At 31.5% G+C, this 15,021-nt stretch overlaps 1 protein-coding gene across 1 annotated transcript; it reads right to left on the minus strand.

Annotated features, from left to right (window-relative positions):
• Window positions 1-152: 152 nt before the first annotated feature.
• LOC123672836 (probable medium-chain specific acyl-CoA dehydrogenase, mitochondrial) lies at window positions 153-7,748 on the minus strand. The gene is made up of 9 exons (XM_045607145.1): window positions 7,531-7,748; window positions 7,394-7,475; window positions 6,900-7,067; window positions 6,639-6,739; window positions 5,208-5,288; window positions 4,470-4,600; window positions 3,213-3,462; window positions 1,492-1,681; window positions 153-559 (listed from the first exon to the last, which is right to left on the minus strand). The coding sequence occupies exons 1-9, from the start codon at window positions 7,546-7,548 to the stop codon at window positions 327-329; spliced, it is 1,254 nt and encodes a 417-aa protein (XP_045463101.1). The 5' UTR covers window positions 7,549-7,748; the 3' UTR covers window positions 153-326.
• Window positions 7,749-15,021: the final 7,273 nt, after the last annotated feature.

Genomic DNA, 15,021 nt, shown 5'->3' on the forward strand with positions numbered 1-15,021 from the left:
ATATTTGTACTTCCCTCAGTTGGTATGATAGTTAAATTCGTTAAAACTATTTGATGTAATACCTATATCTAAATGCAAAATAATTTTTTTCCTATACATCAAAAAAATTCAACAATTACAGCCATTACAGGGAAAATTAAAAAGGCAACAAGTAACATATATAATCATTTATTCAATTTAACAGTTTCACTTGAAATGTATAAAAAGTAGAATATTTTCTGTATATAAAAATTCTTTCAAAAATTATGTTGTAAATGATCATCTATTATTGTATATCAAATTTGTTTTCCAAATATGGAAATCGCAACCCCTCCCCAAATATGTAATTAATTCAATTCTTTAGCTCTGTCGATTATTTGTCTAGATAAAATTATTCTCTGAATTTGAGCAGTTCCCTCATAAATTTGATAAATTTTTGCATCTCTCATCAGTTTTTCAACTGGATATTCGGTGTTAAATCCATTGCCTCCGAAAATTTGTACAGCATCTGTAGCATTCTTGTTGGCAACATCAGCAGCAAAACATTTAGCAATCGAAGCAGAATAAGTGTTCCTCTTACCTGTAAATAAATATCAATCAATATTTTTACTCAACAATGTTTCGATTTATTGAATAATATCATTTTTGTAATATTCTTTAAATTTCTAATTGATCCATCACATAAACCGAAGGACCCCACAAATTCCAAATGGAAGATGGATCTTGGCTAAATTGGCTGAAAATTTCCAAAAAGATAGTATTCAGTATGCTGATCTAAAGCTTTTATGGTCACAATCCTCCATTTTCAACCCCAGACCCCCTATAGCCCCCGAAGTATAAAGGTCTTTATACAAGATGCAGACATTGAACTTTCTAGAGGAATGGTCAAAAGGTCAAATATTCCCAATATAATACAAGCAAAAGTTGAGGCAGGTAGTATAAGTGCATTGTATTTTAATTATTCACCTATTATTTCGATTCCAAGATTTAGTACTACACGATTTGCAGTTGCACAATATACATATAATAATATATTGCTAGTGGTACATTAAGTAGAGAATCATCAGAGTATTTAATATTTTTTTGATGTCTTGCTTTCCCTAGATATCATAAGACACCAGCAACATGCGCACATGTCCCTACTGTGAGGTCTCCACTTGGGCAGATACAATAGTAGACCTAAATTATGTCGTCGTCATTATAGCCACGATTTTAGATATATTCATCATCAACTCTGTATGCTATAAATATGTTATGCTTAGTGGTATTACAAAATCTTGCTCTTGAGAATTCCGGCTCATTTACATGATTATCAAGTTGGAGTTGTTGTCGATATCTATAGAAAAGGCTATAGAATATGAAGAGCCTGCATTTATGTGCCTAATGGACCTATCATTCGAACAACGGAAATGAAAATACTCAGGCTCTTCTACGTAAATTGACTATGTGATAAAGAAGAAATAACCTAAATACAATTTAGGACAATTGAAATTTAATTCAATTCAAACTCACCGTTATCAACTTCCCAAGCAGCTTTCATCCATGCCAATCTTGCTAGTTCAACGCCAATACCCATATCAGCCAAAATGAAAGCTACAGCTTGATGATGTGATATTGGTACTCCAAAAGTTTTACGTTCATTTGCATATTTAGAAGCTTCATCTAAGCATCTTTGTGCTAAGCCTGTAGCTGCTGATGCAACCTGAAATTATTAACTTAATATTAATGTAGAATAGATAGCATTTATAAACAGATTTGTAGATATACCAATTAATTTGAATTCAATTAATATCGAATTAAGTTATCAAAATATCAACTTTTAGTTTCTTTCTATATTTTCCAGAAGTCAAAGACTAATCAACTCGATTAGAAATTGGGGTTTTTCCTTAGTTCATGATCTTCCCATAAACACCCTGTACATTTTTGGTCCAAACCACAAAAAGTCTTATAATACTACATATAGGCAGAATAGAATATGAAAAAGTTTTTTTCAAAAAAATCTTTTTCAGGAGAAATATTCAAAAAAATTCGAGTCCTCATTGCAACCATTTTTTTCATAAGAATCTCATTAACTCATGAACCGTTGAGTTTATACCCAAGTTATGGCATAATACTGAAATTACCATCTAATGATGCAATAATATACTGGGTGTGCCATTTGGAATAAGAAAGTAGTAGTCTGTTTCCAGTGTAACTGGAAGTTGTAGAGATCTGAAAATATTGTAGGGAGAAAGATCATTTTCTCAAACCCCAATATGCAAATTTTCAGCACAAAATTTTGATTCGTATTCCATAATGGTCTAGTAGGCCATTGCGGTGAATCGATGTATTTATCAAAATTTTTATTACCCTGTCCTTTTTTCTGTCGGAGAAAACTACTATGATTTTCCGCTTTTTTCGAATTTAATCTTTGTATCCTTGTGTGTTTCATCTATCGTGATTCTGTCCTTTTTGGATTTTTGCTTGTATGAGGTAGCAGGCTCATCACTCCAATTCTCCTCCTTGACACAGGTTTGAGACTGGCAACGAACAACTTAGCTACTCATTCCACAAAGCAGCACTTAGGCAAAAAAATATCAAAATGCAAGATACTTTGAAAGTATTTATATGCTTTAAAAGATCACTTGTCAAGAACAGGGTCCCAGTGCAGTACTCATTTTTTCATAGCTAATTTTATTCGTCCCTGACTTCAGGTCTTGCTAGTATGAATACTATTATTCAAATATGTGATGGGAGTATTTTTGTCTGTCAGCCATTTGATTTCTTTTATTTCGCTGAAACATCTTGCTACAAGTTATAAGGAATTGGTGAACAACTTGTCATCTAAGCAGTATTTCAATTTTAATCGACAGAACTTGAATTATTTATGAAATATGACTTTGGTGAGAGCTTTTGTAATTACACATTTTTCAACATGAATGTTCAATGGAATGAAGGATCATCAAGAATAGTACTTTGAAAATCCATTTGTTTCTAAAATTTGTATGTCAAAAAGTTCACTCCTAAAAAATAGGGTCCCTAGTGAGTTTTTCAAATTTTTTAACCACAACCAAACACCTCATAACCCTATTTTTGTTGGAAGTTATCCATTTTGCTTATCAATAGAGATTCCACCTCAAAACTGTGAAAGCAAAACATTATTTGATTGAAAATTATCTCTTTCTCCCTGTACAAAAAAATTGGACGGACTCCTCTTAATCCGCCAACAATATAACAAGAGAATAGATACTTACTGGTGGTCTAGTTTTGTCAAAGGTGCCCATAGCAATCTTGAATCCAGCACCTTCTCCAATTAGAACATTTTCCTTTGGAATTCGAACATCTTCAAATGTAATACCTCTCGTATCACTGGCCCTCTGACCCATATTTTGTTCCTTCCTTCCTGGAGTTACTCCAGGCCACTCCCTTTCTACTATGAAACCAGTAAAAGCTTTACTTGCAGGAGCTTTTGGATCTGGATTGGTACGAGCCAATACAAAATACCTGAGAAATCATTTGTAATCAATAGTTACAGATTTAAACCACAATAATCATAGAAAACTATGGGAGAGAGAATAATTGGTAAGTCAATTAATTTTAAAGATTTTATTAGTTTCAGTGAATACAGGGTGTATCAGCTTTAATCGTTAAAAATTTAATGGGATATTCTCCTTGTTTTCCTGATTCGGAAAAATGTATATTATATACCTCTATCTCGATCCCTAAGAAAGATACAGGGTGTTGAAGTTCACAAGAAAAAATCTTTGTTATGTTATAGCTTCCATAAAAAAGCTTGGATTCAAACGAAACTTTGTATGCCTACCCTACTCCCTAAGGGCCATTTTATGAAGATATTTTCGATTTTGGGGGACACCAGATATGCTGTGATATCATATTTAGTTTTCGTTATCTTTTGATTTTTAATAGATTTCCTATTTAATTTGTAGCCAATTTCTAGTCAGCACGTCTTTCAAAAATCTAATTTACTCTGAAACAGAAACTTTGAATTTTGTTTCAGTAAAAATTTCACTCAAAATCAAACCAGCAATTCGAAATAGCCTTATTTATTCCTTAAAAATAACAGTGACAAACTTTTTTCTTCGAAATAATTGAGATGTGACCGAATTGCACGCCACTAGTGTTCCCTCAAAATCGAATGTATCTTCATAAAATGGCCCTTAGGGAGTAGGGTAGGCATACAAAGTTTCGTTTGAATCCAAGCTTTTTTATGGAAGCTATAACATAACAAAGATTTTTTCTTGTGAACTTCAACACCCTGTATCTTTCTTAGGGATCGAGATAGAGGTATATAATATACATTTTTCCAAATGAGGACAACAAGGAGAATATCCCATTAAATTTTTAAAGATTAAAACTGATACACCTTGTATAGAGGTCTCTATAAAAGAGATATAAAAAGGCTTTTAATCTCAGTGATATATATTATCTTAGATAACTATTCTTGTCTTTGATCATCTCGCCATTGAATAAAGTATAAATAAATATCTCACCAGTTTGCAACACCTCCATTTGTAATCCACATTTTTTGTCCATTAAGAATGTATTCATCACCCTTCTTTTCAGCTTTTGTTTTGATACCTGCCACATCTGATCCAGCAACTGGTTCAGTTACACAATAAGCCTGTAAAAAGTAAACTTAGAAGTCTAACTTGAAAATCCAATGAAACATTTTGAATAATAAATAAAAAATATTGGACACGATTTTATTCTATTGTTTAATTTGTAACAACGCCGACGTTTCGAAACAGTTCTTTCTTTTTCAAGGCTAGTTACGACAAACAATATCATACGCTTATTAAAATCATTAAGACAATTTTCAAGGAATCAAAATTCTTTCACAGGGCAGATAATCAACATAAAAAAAAATGTTAAAATCAACATAAACATTTTTTTTATGTTGATTATCTGCGGTGTGAAAGAATTTTGATTCCTTGAAAATTGTCTTAATGATTTTAATAAGCGTATGATATTGTTTGTCGTAACTAGCCTTGAAAAACAAACGAACTGTTTCGAAACGTCGGCGTTGTTACAAATTAAACAACAGAATAAAATCGTGTCCAATATTCCCAATATTTTTTATTTATCAAACAACAATGGATGATAACCAAGTAATAATTTTGAATAATATATATTTTTGAGAACCGAAACTAATTAATAAAACACTTTCCAAGAATCTTGATTCATTTCACTTTTGTACAATAAGTTTCTATATGATTGACAAAACTCACAGCAAGAAGAGGTTCCTCCAGTAGGCGCCCAAGATATTTTTTCTGTTGCTCTTTGTTACCACCAATAATAACAGGTGTTTGCTGTAAATAACATTTATATCACTCTCAAATTCATTGAAATTTAATGGAATAAAATAAATAATATAGTTATAACCTTCAGGATATTGCTGAACAGAGATTAATCAAAAATTGAAATAATAAACATAACAAATTTCTAACTAAGTTTGAAAAAAAGACAGTTCTTTACTTATAACTATAGTATTTTCATTGTTTGAATTTTTAGGTATTGAAATCTTGATAATGTAAAGTTTTGAATTAGGTAAGTGTTTCCTGCCAAAATTATCCAGTGGCGTAGATATAAGGGTGCGATGAGCCTCTTCTTTTTGAAAATCTACACCACTGTCTTTTTCTTGAAAAAATTGTTTCATTTCTGAAATCAAGAGAGCTTCATTGAAAAAAAAGGTCTCTTCAAATTTTTCATAGAATGTACCATATTCGAAAAAATCGAGTATGAAGCAAACACTATCCACAAAAATCTACAAAAATAAATATTTCAAATTTTTCCATAAGTGATCAACGAAAGTACAAAAAAATGTAGTATATCATAAAGCTTTCAGGAGGCATTTAATTCGATTATTTTGAAAAAGGTACAATCTATGAAAAAAATTCAAGAAACCTGTTGATTTCAGAAATGAAACAATTTTTTCGAAAAAAGACTGGTGAGATTTTCAATAAGAAAAGTATCTTGGCAACCCTATATCTACTCCACTGGATAATTTTGACAGGAGACACTTACCTTATTCGAAGCATTACATTATCAAGACTCAAATACCTAAAAATTATAATGAATGTAATAATACTAGTTATAAGTAAAAAACTGGCTTTTCAAATTTTAACACCCTGAATCTCGAAAACGAATCTTGTTAGGATATATGTTCATAGGGAATTTTTTTCCTAAAAAGAGATGTTCCATTTGACGCCAAAGTGTGTACACTAAAATCTGGACTACCCTGTATACTTAATACATATTTAAACTTCTAATGAACCAGGCGGGGAACTGGGGGAACGTTCCCCCCCCAAATTGCCCGGGCACCTCTTAAATTTTGCTGACCCTCCTAGAATTTGACATACTAAGGCTCAAATAATTAATATTTTTCTATGAATACAGTTCTTATACTTTTGCAATGGTGTTTTACCATTCTCCAAAATTCCAGTATCTTTTAGCTTTTGAGTATCTTAAAGTTCCCCCCCCAAAGTGGGGCCTGGATCCGCGCCTGTAATGAACAATATTCAAATAGTTGCAAATAACTAAGATAACAAAAAAGAAAGCTAGAAATTCTTCACTTAAGGATACAGTATAAGAAGAAGTTTGTTTCTGAAAAATGTTTTACTCAATTCAAAATTAAATCTCAACAAAATAAAAAGCATTACCCCTAATCCTGTCGCTTCTAATGCTGTAGCTATACCTGTGCAACCATAACCAAGTTCCTCAGCTACTAAACATCCAGTAAACACACTATTACCCATTCCTCCTGTGAATCAAATGAACTAAATTAAATGAATTCATACAATGAGAAAAAATCAGCTTGTTTAAACATACTGCCTTCAATTCCTTCACAATACACATTCGTTATTGAAATGAAATGAACATATTTTTCTATGTAGAAACACCTCAATTCAAACTCAACTTACCGATATCTTCCGGTATGTGACCATTAATAAGTCCCAAATCCCAAGCTTTCTTGACAATTTGATGAGGGTACTCTCCAGTTTTATCATGTTGAGCAGCAATTGGTAAAATTTCTTCCCGAGCAAATTTTCTCGCAACATCTTGAATTTCTTTTTGAGTATCACTCAAAGCTGGAATATATAATTACATAGGAGTGATTGTTGAATTAATTATTAATTGAAAGTCACATGTATCTTGATTTAGATTATTACTTCAAACATAGCCTTCTAAGCAATTAAAATCATTTTCAGAAAATGTTTTTCAATGAACATAATTTCTAATTAAACAAACAAATAAATTAGCTCTCCTCAATACTATTCAAATAAAATTGTGGAAGTAACTTCCTTTATTACTTTACATTAACTATAAAGAAAATTACGGTATACTTATGTAGGTGCAAGGAAAATTGCATTGAGAAAATCAAAATTTCATGTTTCTAATAATAAATAATACTCACCAAATGAATATCCACTTGAATTATTCAATTTGGAGGACAGAAATAATCTCCTTTGCTTTGAACAAAGTAAATTTCTTGAGAGCTGTAAGAAATAATTTTTTATTATTTTCAAAACTATTAGTTACAACAAGAACTACCTTCTGAAGAGTGGCCATTTTTCGTGAAAATTTGAAAGATATACTCTTACTTGAGTTGCCAGACAAAAAATGATTCTAATTAAAACAACTCAGAAGTTCTGAACTTTGGAGTAACCTTCTATTTGGACTCTCACTCCTCAATCCTTATGATTTAATTTTTTTGAGATTAATTTTAAGATTATATTCATAAAAATAGCGTTATCTCTTAGAACATATTCTCATCTCTTTTATTCTATGATATTTGATGAAATTACTCAAATAATATCTAAATTTAATTTTTATGGATAATCATGTGCTTCATCCACATTGGAAATAAAACAGTTATTATTTTTAATTATAATTATGGATATATGTTATAAATATACATGTATGTGATTCTTCATTCAATGGAAGTGAGGATATTTTAATTTTTATTAATAATTTTAGTTTTAATTAATAATAATAACATTTATTATGATATATAATTCGGTTAAACGAGTTATTTAAATTAAAAATCTAAATTATGGATGAATCATAAAATGTTCTGGAGCTAAACCACAGAATAGAGAGGTATTACCACAGACTAGTAATCTGTGGTATTACACACAGAACACTAAATATATAGAAGCGCATAGACCTAATGGAGAGTTATTGCAACGCACAAATAAGCGATCTTTTATTACAGGATCTCTTATTTTGACATGTACGCATGCGCATAGAGTCAGATATTAAGGATTGTCTAAATCTAAAATACAGGCTAAGATGTCTAAAAACAGAGAGTTATTGCAACGCACAAATAAGCGATCTTTTATTAAAGGATCCTCTATCGTGGACGTTAAAAGTGAACTATTGCAAGGTGCTTTTAACGAAAGTCAGTAAAGTGACAGATCTTTAAATTTGACATATTTATATTTTGTCACCTTTATTTTGTATTCTGATAAATAAAATAATTCATTTGGTAAAAGTTCAAAATCGAAAATGAAAGAACAAATAGCGTTAGCAATTTTAGCTGGGACCATTATTGAGGAATTGATTTTTCATAATAGATACAGTTGGTGTAGAAAATATATCAAAACCAATTCAAACAAATCGACTAGTTGACTTGGAAAATTTTTACTACAAGTATCGCAATCATTATCGAAGTTTATTTTTATAACTGCAATCTTCATTGTGGAAAATCATGGACACTTCTAAGATAATTTGAATGCACTTAAGTGGCTTTATAGAAATAGTTATCAGCTATATGTACAGGTAAGCTATTAGCTGAATTAAACTTAAATTATTATATATTATATTACCTTAATTCGTTTTTAGTCTACCAATTCGTAATATGGAAGGAGCTGTACCAAACTACTGGGGTTTTATCGATGAAACTATTAGAGAAATTTGTTGACGAAGTATCATCAAGTTTGAATGGAAGTCAATCAAGTATTTCTTTTTATTTGAAACCACCAGTATTGGAAGATTATTTTGTTTAACAGAATTATGTTATGTATTTTTGTACTTTTTCCTACAATAATTTTGAAAAAAGTGTACTTAACGTATAATTTTATAATAGCATTACTGATAATTAATTTGGTTCTGCATTGTTATTTGCTTTTTTTATGCTATGTTGATTCAATATATAAAAAAGTACTTAAGTAACAAATTTATTATTTTTCTTCCAAAACAATCCCATTGGTGTGTCCATATTACAGAATGAATTATTTATATTCAATATAAAAAAAATAATATTCAGTATGCAGTAGCATTCTTTAACCATAGTATAAGGAATGCGCTCAACATCAACAAAATCAAAAAAAGCACTACACTGGCTTACTATCCTTTCCTTATACACTATGCTTTAACAATACTACATTACACATAGGTATAGGAAAATTCTTATTTCTAATAAAATTCAGGATTTATCAGTATTATTTTTAATTCTTTTAGTAGGTTCAAATTAAATATGTTTCGTTGAGAATCGTATAAGTTCTTGAAAAATTCGTTATTGAGAGCACATTTTTTTTCTCGAATGAAATGGTTCCCACAGATGCCCAAAATCAAGAAATGAAATGCAAATTTCTCAAAAAGTTTACTTCATTACTTTGTTTACCTAAACAGCTACAAATATTTATAGGTTAGTTCTTGTTGAATAACGACGGCAAATATTCGACATAAACAGATATCTGTCAAAATAAAGGATCCTTAAATAAAAGTTGGTCGCCTGTATTTAAATAAAGTAAGGGAGGCCTGTATTTAGATTTAAACAATCCTTAAGAGTCCGTTCACGCGGCGCAAATTCAGGCGTTTTCTTAACTAATTCGGTCTTGATTTTCTCAGGAACGGTAAACGCTATCGAGATGATTCAAAACAATATTGGAAGGTCTTAATCCCTTGTATGTTCGTTAGGTAATAATTTCACTTTAAGTTGCAAATTAATTGTTTTATTGAAGTAGAAAGTACGATTTTCAATACCAATTTTGAATGATTTATTGTCGCTTCAGTTGACCTAAATTCGAAAATCTAATACAAATTGGTCATAGCCTATTTCTTCTTCTTTCCAATGATACCAATTAGAAATATATTACATCATAGTTACTCAAAATTCTCTGAGACGTTGTAAATCTATTTCGAGTGCCAGAATTGTGAACTAAAAATCGTTGCTCCTCCCTGAGGGGCGTGGCTTGTAGCTATCAGGACCGTCTCTTAGGAAATATATTCTTGAAAACCTGAATTATTTGTCGCGAACAAAAAAAAATATTTTGTCGTTTAAAAAAAGCCATACGACCGATTTTCATGTTACTTTTTCGAATGAAAAAATTTATTCCTCGTGGAAGATTTTAGATCCAATAGTCAACTTATTACTTCGGACCGAAGGTTTCGTAAGTTTGAGAAAAAGGAAATGTTTGTTATTGAAGGAAAGCGATCTGGATTTAATGATGTCAGGCAAATAATCTTGTGTTTACCATATTTCATATAATACAGAATTGAGGTAGTTTTGAACCTCTCTCAGATTAGGTATTGTACTTTGAAAGTAAACAAGAAGTGATTTCGTGTAAATTTATTTGATTTATATCAAGATTTTATTGACCCATTAGATAAACATCAGTTGTAAATAAGGGTTATTCGGTACTCTTTTGTGTACGTATTATTTCAATGCTAGACAATTTGACAGTTTCTAGGTCGGTTCAGCATTGCATAGGTACCTGAAAGAATTCAATTTCGAAGTAAATAAACATCAGTTGTAAATAAAGGTTATTCGGTACTCGGTATTATTTCATTGCTGGACAATTTGACAATTTCTAGGTAGGTTCAGCATTGCATAGGTACCTGAAAGAAGGCCATTTCGGAGTAAAGATTGGTCTATTGTTGTACCGATACATATATTTCTACTTACTCAATGATTTTATGTAGAAATGAAGAATATCAACTATACCTGACATTAAAATAACGCATTTTCAAACTGAAATTTCGAGAATGGTACCTATTTTCAATTTGGGGTTGAGCTATTACTAGAAGTTTTCATATCTATTTGGCCTGTGCAGTTCTTCTTATAATTTTGTTAATGTGTATTGAATCGAACCTTTTTCGCTGGGAAATATCTTTGGATGAATTCCGAATTGTTTATATTCTGCAATTCATAGATTATCTGAAAAAACTTTCTAATCACTCCGTTTTTTTTTAATCAAATTTATCTAATATGCGTTTGGTGAAGGAAATGAAAATTGGGTTTCAGTCGAAATTAGTTTTTATACGTGATATGTGTAAAATTTCGAAAACAATATTTACTTGTCCAGAACATCCAGAAATACTTGATATAAGCACATCCGCCTTCAGTAGTGTCATGAATCCTGGTGATGGTTATGCACAGCTGAAGAAAATAGAAATGATATGAATTTCCCTTGTTTTTCATTTTCACTGTAATAAAGAAAGAAGAAGAAAGAAAGTTCATTCAGAAGTAGGTAACAGAAAATCATTCAAAATTTTTTACAATGATCATAACTATAATAATTTCAAAATAAAAGAGTACACAATGAAGTATGTAATGCCTGGGAACAGATAGCGTTGAAATCCATGGAAGAAGCCGTAGCAGAAGAAGTGAAATAAGCGATCGAATGTGGAAGTATCGACATAAATGGTACACCTTCAATAACGGTATTTTGTGATGGTAGTTGGGCTAAACGATCTTATCGAAACTGGGGAAATTATAATTAACTCCCGGAGTTCCTACAATTGTTGGGATGCAAACTGGAAAAATTTTATACTTGGGTGTGAAAATAGTAATTTACGTAACAAGTCCGGAAAATAGGGTTTTTTTGGACGAATAGACAAAATTCCAGGACGAGCGTAAGCGAGTCCTGGAAGTCTGTGAGTCCAAAAAAACCATTTTCGGGCGTGTTGCGTACAATATTTTTTCGGCAACCATGTAAAATAACACTATCGCTGCTGCTTTCCATATTTTATTGCGATTGCGATCAAAAAACATGCAAATTTTTGACAACTAATTTCATATGAACTGTCAGCCGTTATCTCGGTTGCTATGGATTCTATGATTCTTTTCCGGCCTAGTCCGGGAAGTACGTACTTTCCGGACTAGGCCAGGAAATGCTACTTTCTCAGAGAAAAAGCGTCCGGGAAGTGAGCACTTCTCGGACGGTTTCCGAAAAAAAGTATTGCATAATATGTCAAAGAGTTCAAACTAACAATGACACACCAACAGAGCATACATGCTATAAAAATTGGAATTCATCTTCGACCGCCATGGCAGCTGAAGGATTTTGTTTTTTATTTGTGTAAAATGCCTCCTATGTCAAGTTATTGCTCAACAGTTGAAAGCATTTTATATAAACATTTTTCTGCAAAAGCTATAGATTGGGGAAAAATAATGAAGATCGAGCGAAGCGTCTATTAGAGAATGAATTGTGCTCGAAGATCACAAACAGTGGCCTTTTTATTAATAAAAAAAAGTCTAGGTCCTTCTCGAGATGGCATTTTTGAAAAAAGTAATCATTCAATTAAAATCGAATGCCCTTTTTCAGCAAGAAAAAATATGATAAAAGATGCTATTAAAAGGAAACAAATCACATATTTGGAAAAAATGATGATCAGGAATATCGATTGAAACAAAGTCAGAATTATTATTTTCAAGTTCAGGGACAATTAAATATAGCTGAAAGAGAAAAATGCTTTTGTCGTGTAAACTTTGAAGGACACTTTATTCATCGAAGTCAACATCGATGAAGAGTTTTTCGAAGGAAAATTTCATTAGAACTGTGTTTTACCTGTAATAATTGACCTAAGACATAGAGGCTTAAAAATATGGATCCTCAATACAAACTAGATCTTCAGGATGAGAAAAATTGAAGAAAACAGAAGGCAATTAGAAATATATCATTATGAACCAAGCTGATTTTTTTTTAATTATAACAAAGTACTATTCCTGTAGATATTTATAGAATGAGTTCATCAAAATTCTCAATGAAACTTTTTTATTTCGGATTAGATATTCAAAATTCATTCCATTTAATTCATAAGGGTTTTTAACAATTCAAAAAATGAGGATAATGGTATATCAAAGCGTATTTGAATTCTCAATTCGATATCAAGTAATTATGGAAAGTAGAGTCTTTTTCAAAACCTAAAAGACAGTTCTTGTTTCTAAACTCTGTTCTTATTAACCGTCTTTACAACCATAATCGTAGGTGACCATTTGACAATCATTTCATTTCATCAAAATGTCGAAAATGCGGCTGCATATTCCGACACGCACTAGTAGAACTCGAGAAAGAAACGAGATCATCCCAATGCGTTACAAATTCATTCAAATTGGGCTGAGGGCCTAATACGTTCTCTATATTTTTACTACGATAGACCACGCCCACCCGCTCTTGCCCCTTCACGTTGCGACCCCTGTGCTTCCCAAGCAGTGTGGTGTAAACAGACTCTTAATATCTGACTCAATGCGCATGAGTACATGTCAAAATAAGAGATCCTGTAATAAAAGATCGCTTATTTGTGCGTTGCAATAACTCTCTAACATGGTGAATGCACTCGTCAATTTTTGAATGGAATGACATTCGACCAAATTGAAAATATTAGTTTTAGTTCGTGGCGGCGCCGCAATGTCATACTTGTCATTTCCGTTGATTTTGATTGGATACATTAATTAAAACCCTAACCCGATACTGACCAATCAAAAGCGACGTGTAACCGAGTATGATCGTGCAAAGTCGTGAAACAAAACACGAAACGTTCACTTCACTGGAATGAATTCAAATATTTGTAATAGAGAGAGTTTATTGGTATTTCAATTACAAGAATTACTTCCATAGATCATTTCTATAATGAAAGATATACATATAGGTATATAATGGCACAATTGAATAGGGAAGATGGGGTGAGTGATACCTCATTTGATAGGTATTTTTATACTGATTCCACCACAGTAATTGTTTTTTCATTTCATGCATTAGTTCTCGAAATATTCTTAACTAAGTATTTGAAAATGAAGTGGTGTTTTCATGGCACTTGTAGTGTTTTGTGAAAAATCGACATTTTGAGCTTCAAAACAACCATGACTGTGGCTTCCTTCCTAACTAACTAACGCATGAATATTTCGACAACTAATGCATAAAATGAAAAAACAATTATTGTGCTGAAATCAGTATAAAAATACCTTTAAATTGAGGTATCACTCACCCCATCTTCCCTATTCAAAAATGGGGGGTGGGGGTTGAAGCGCTATGCGTCTGTAACCTACATCTTAAGTTGTCCCCCTCGAAACAGAAATCGACCTGTCCGAGTATTTCTATCGAAGAACTTTATTTCGTCTGTTTCGTTTTCAAATGGCCACCCTGTGTATTTGAAATCCAAATGATACTTTTCGGTGTTTGGCTAATACTAATATGTTATGTTCAGAAAATTGGTTCAATGGTATCGCTAAAAAATTATTAACAATTAAATTCAATTTATTTACAGATAATATACATTTTCAAATATAATAAACAACTCAGATACATTAAATTTTCCATATATCTTACACTATGCACTTTGGTGAAAACACCTGTGTGTGCAATTTCATCAGAAATATACAATAAATCAAAAGAAAAAAAAGGTATTGTTGACATGGTGTTACAAAACAAAAACAATGACATAAGCCACAGCTGTGGAAAATAACCCCAAAAAATCCTCACAATAACACATGAATTTGAATGCTCCCAAAAAAAATCTACAAACAATCTTGATTAACTCGTCTGGTGAAAAGATATTTGAAACCAGATGAATGTGTGACTTGCCACAACTGTTTTATTCCATTTATGGTGATGAGCCAACATTTTAGGCATTTAATTATTGATGTAACATCTTTACCTTGAGTATTAAATACCTATATAGATTTGATAAATACCATAATTTCATTAAGGTATTCAATTTGATGATCTTTCAGGAGTAACACCCAATTTATTGGCCAATTCAATAAAATTACTTACCCTGTCATTCACAGTACCATCCACAATTAAACCAACTTCTTCC

Source organism: Harmonia axyridis, chromosome 2, assembly GCF_914767665.1.
Source record: "Harmonia axyridis chromosome 2, icHarAxyr1.1, whole genome shotgun sequence".
Taxonomy (NCBI): domain Eukaryota; kingdom Metazoa; phylum Arthropoda; class Insecta; order Coleoptera; family Coccinellidae; genus Harmonia; species Harmonia axyridis.

Bases quoted from the DNA above. Each gene is read 5' to 3' on its own strand.
- LOC123672836 (XM_045607145.1), bottom strand. The intron at 3,463-4,469 runs GTGAGATATTTA...ATGATTTCTCAG, and splicing joins AATGGAGGTGTTGCAAACTG to GTATTTTGTATTGGCTCGTA. The intron at 1,682-3,212 runs GTAAGTATCTAT...TAATAATTTCAG, and splicing joins TTGACAAAACTAGACCACCA to GTTGCATCAGCAGCTACAGG.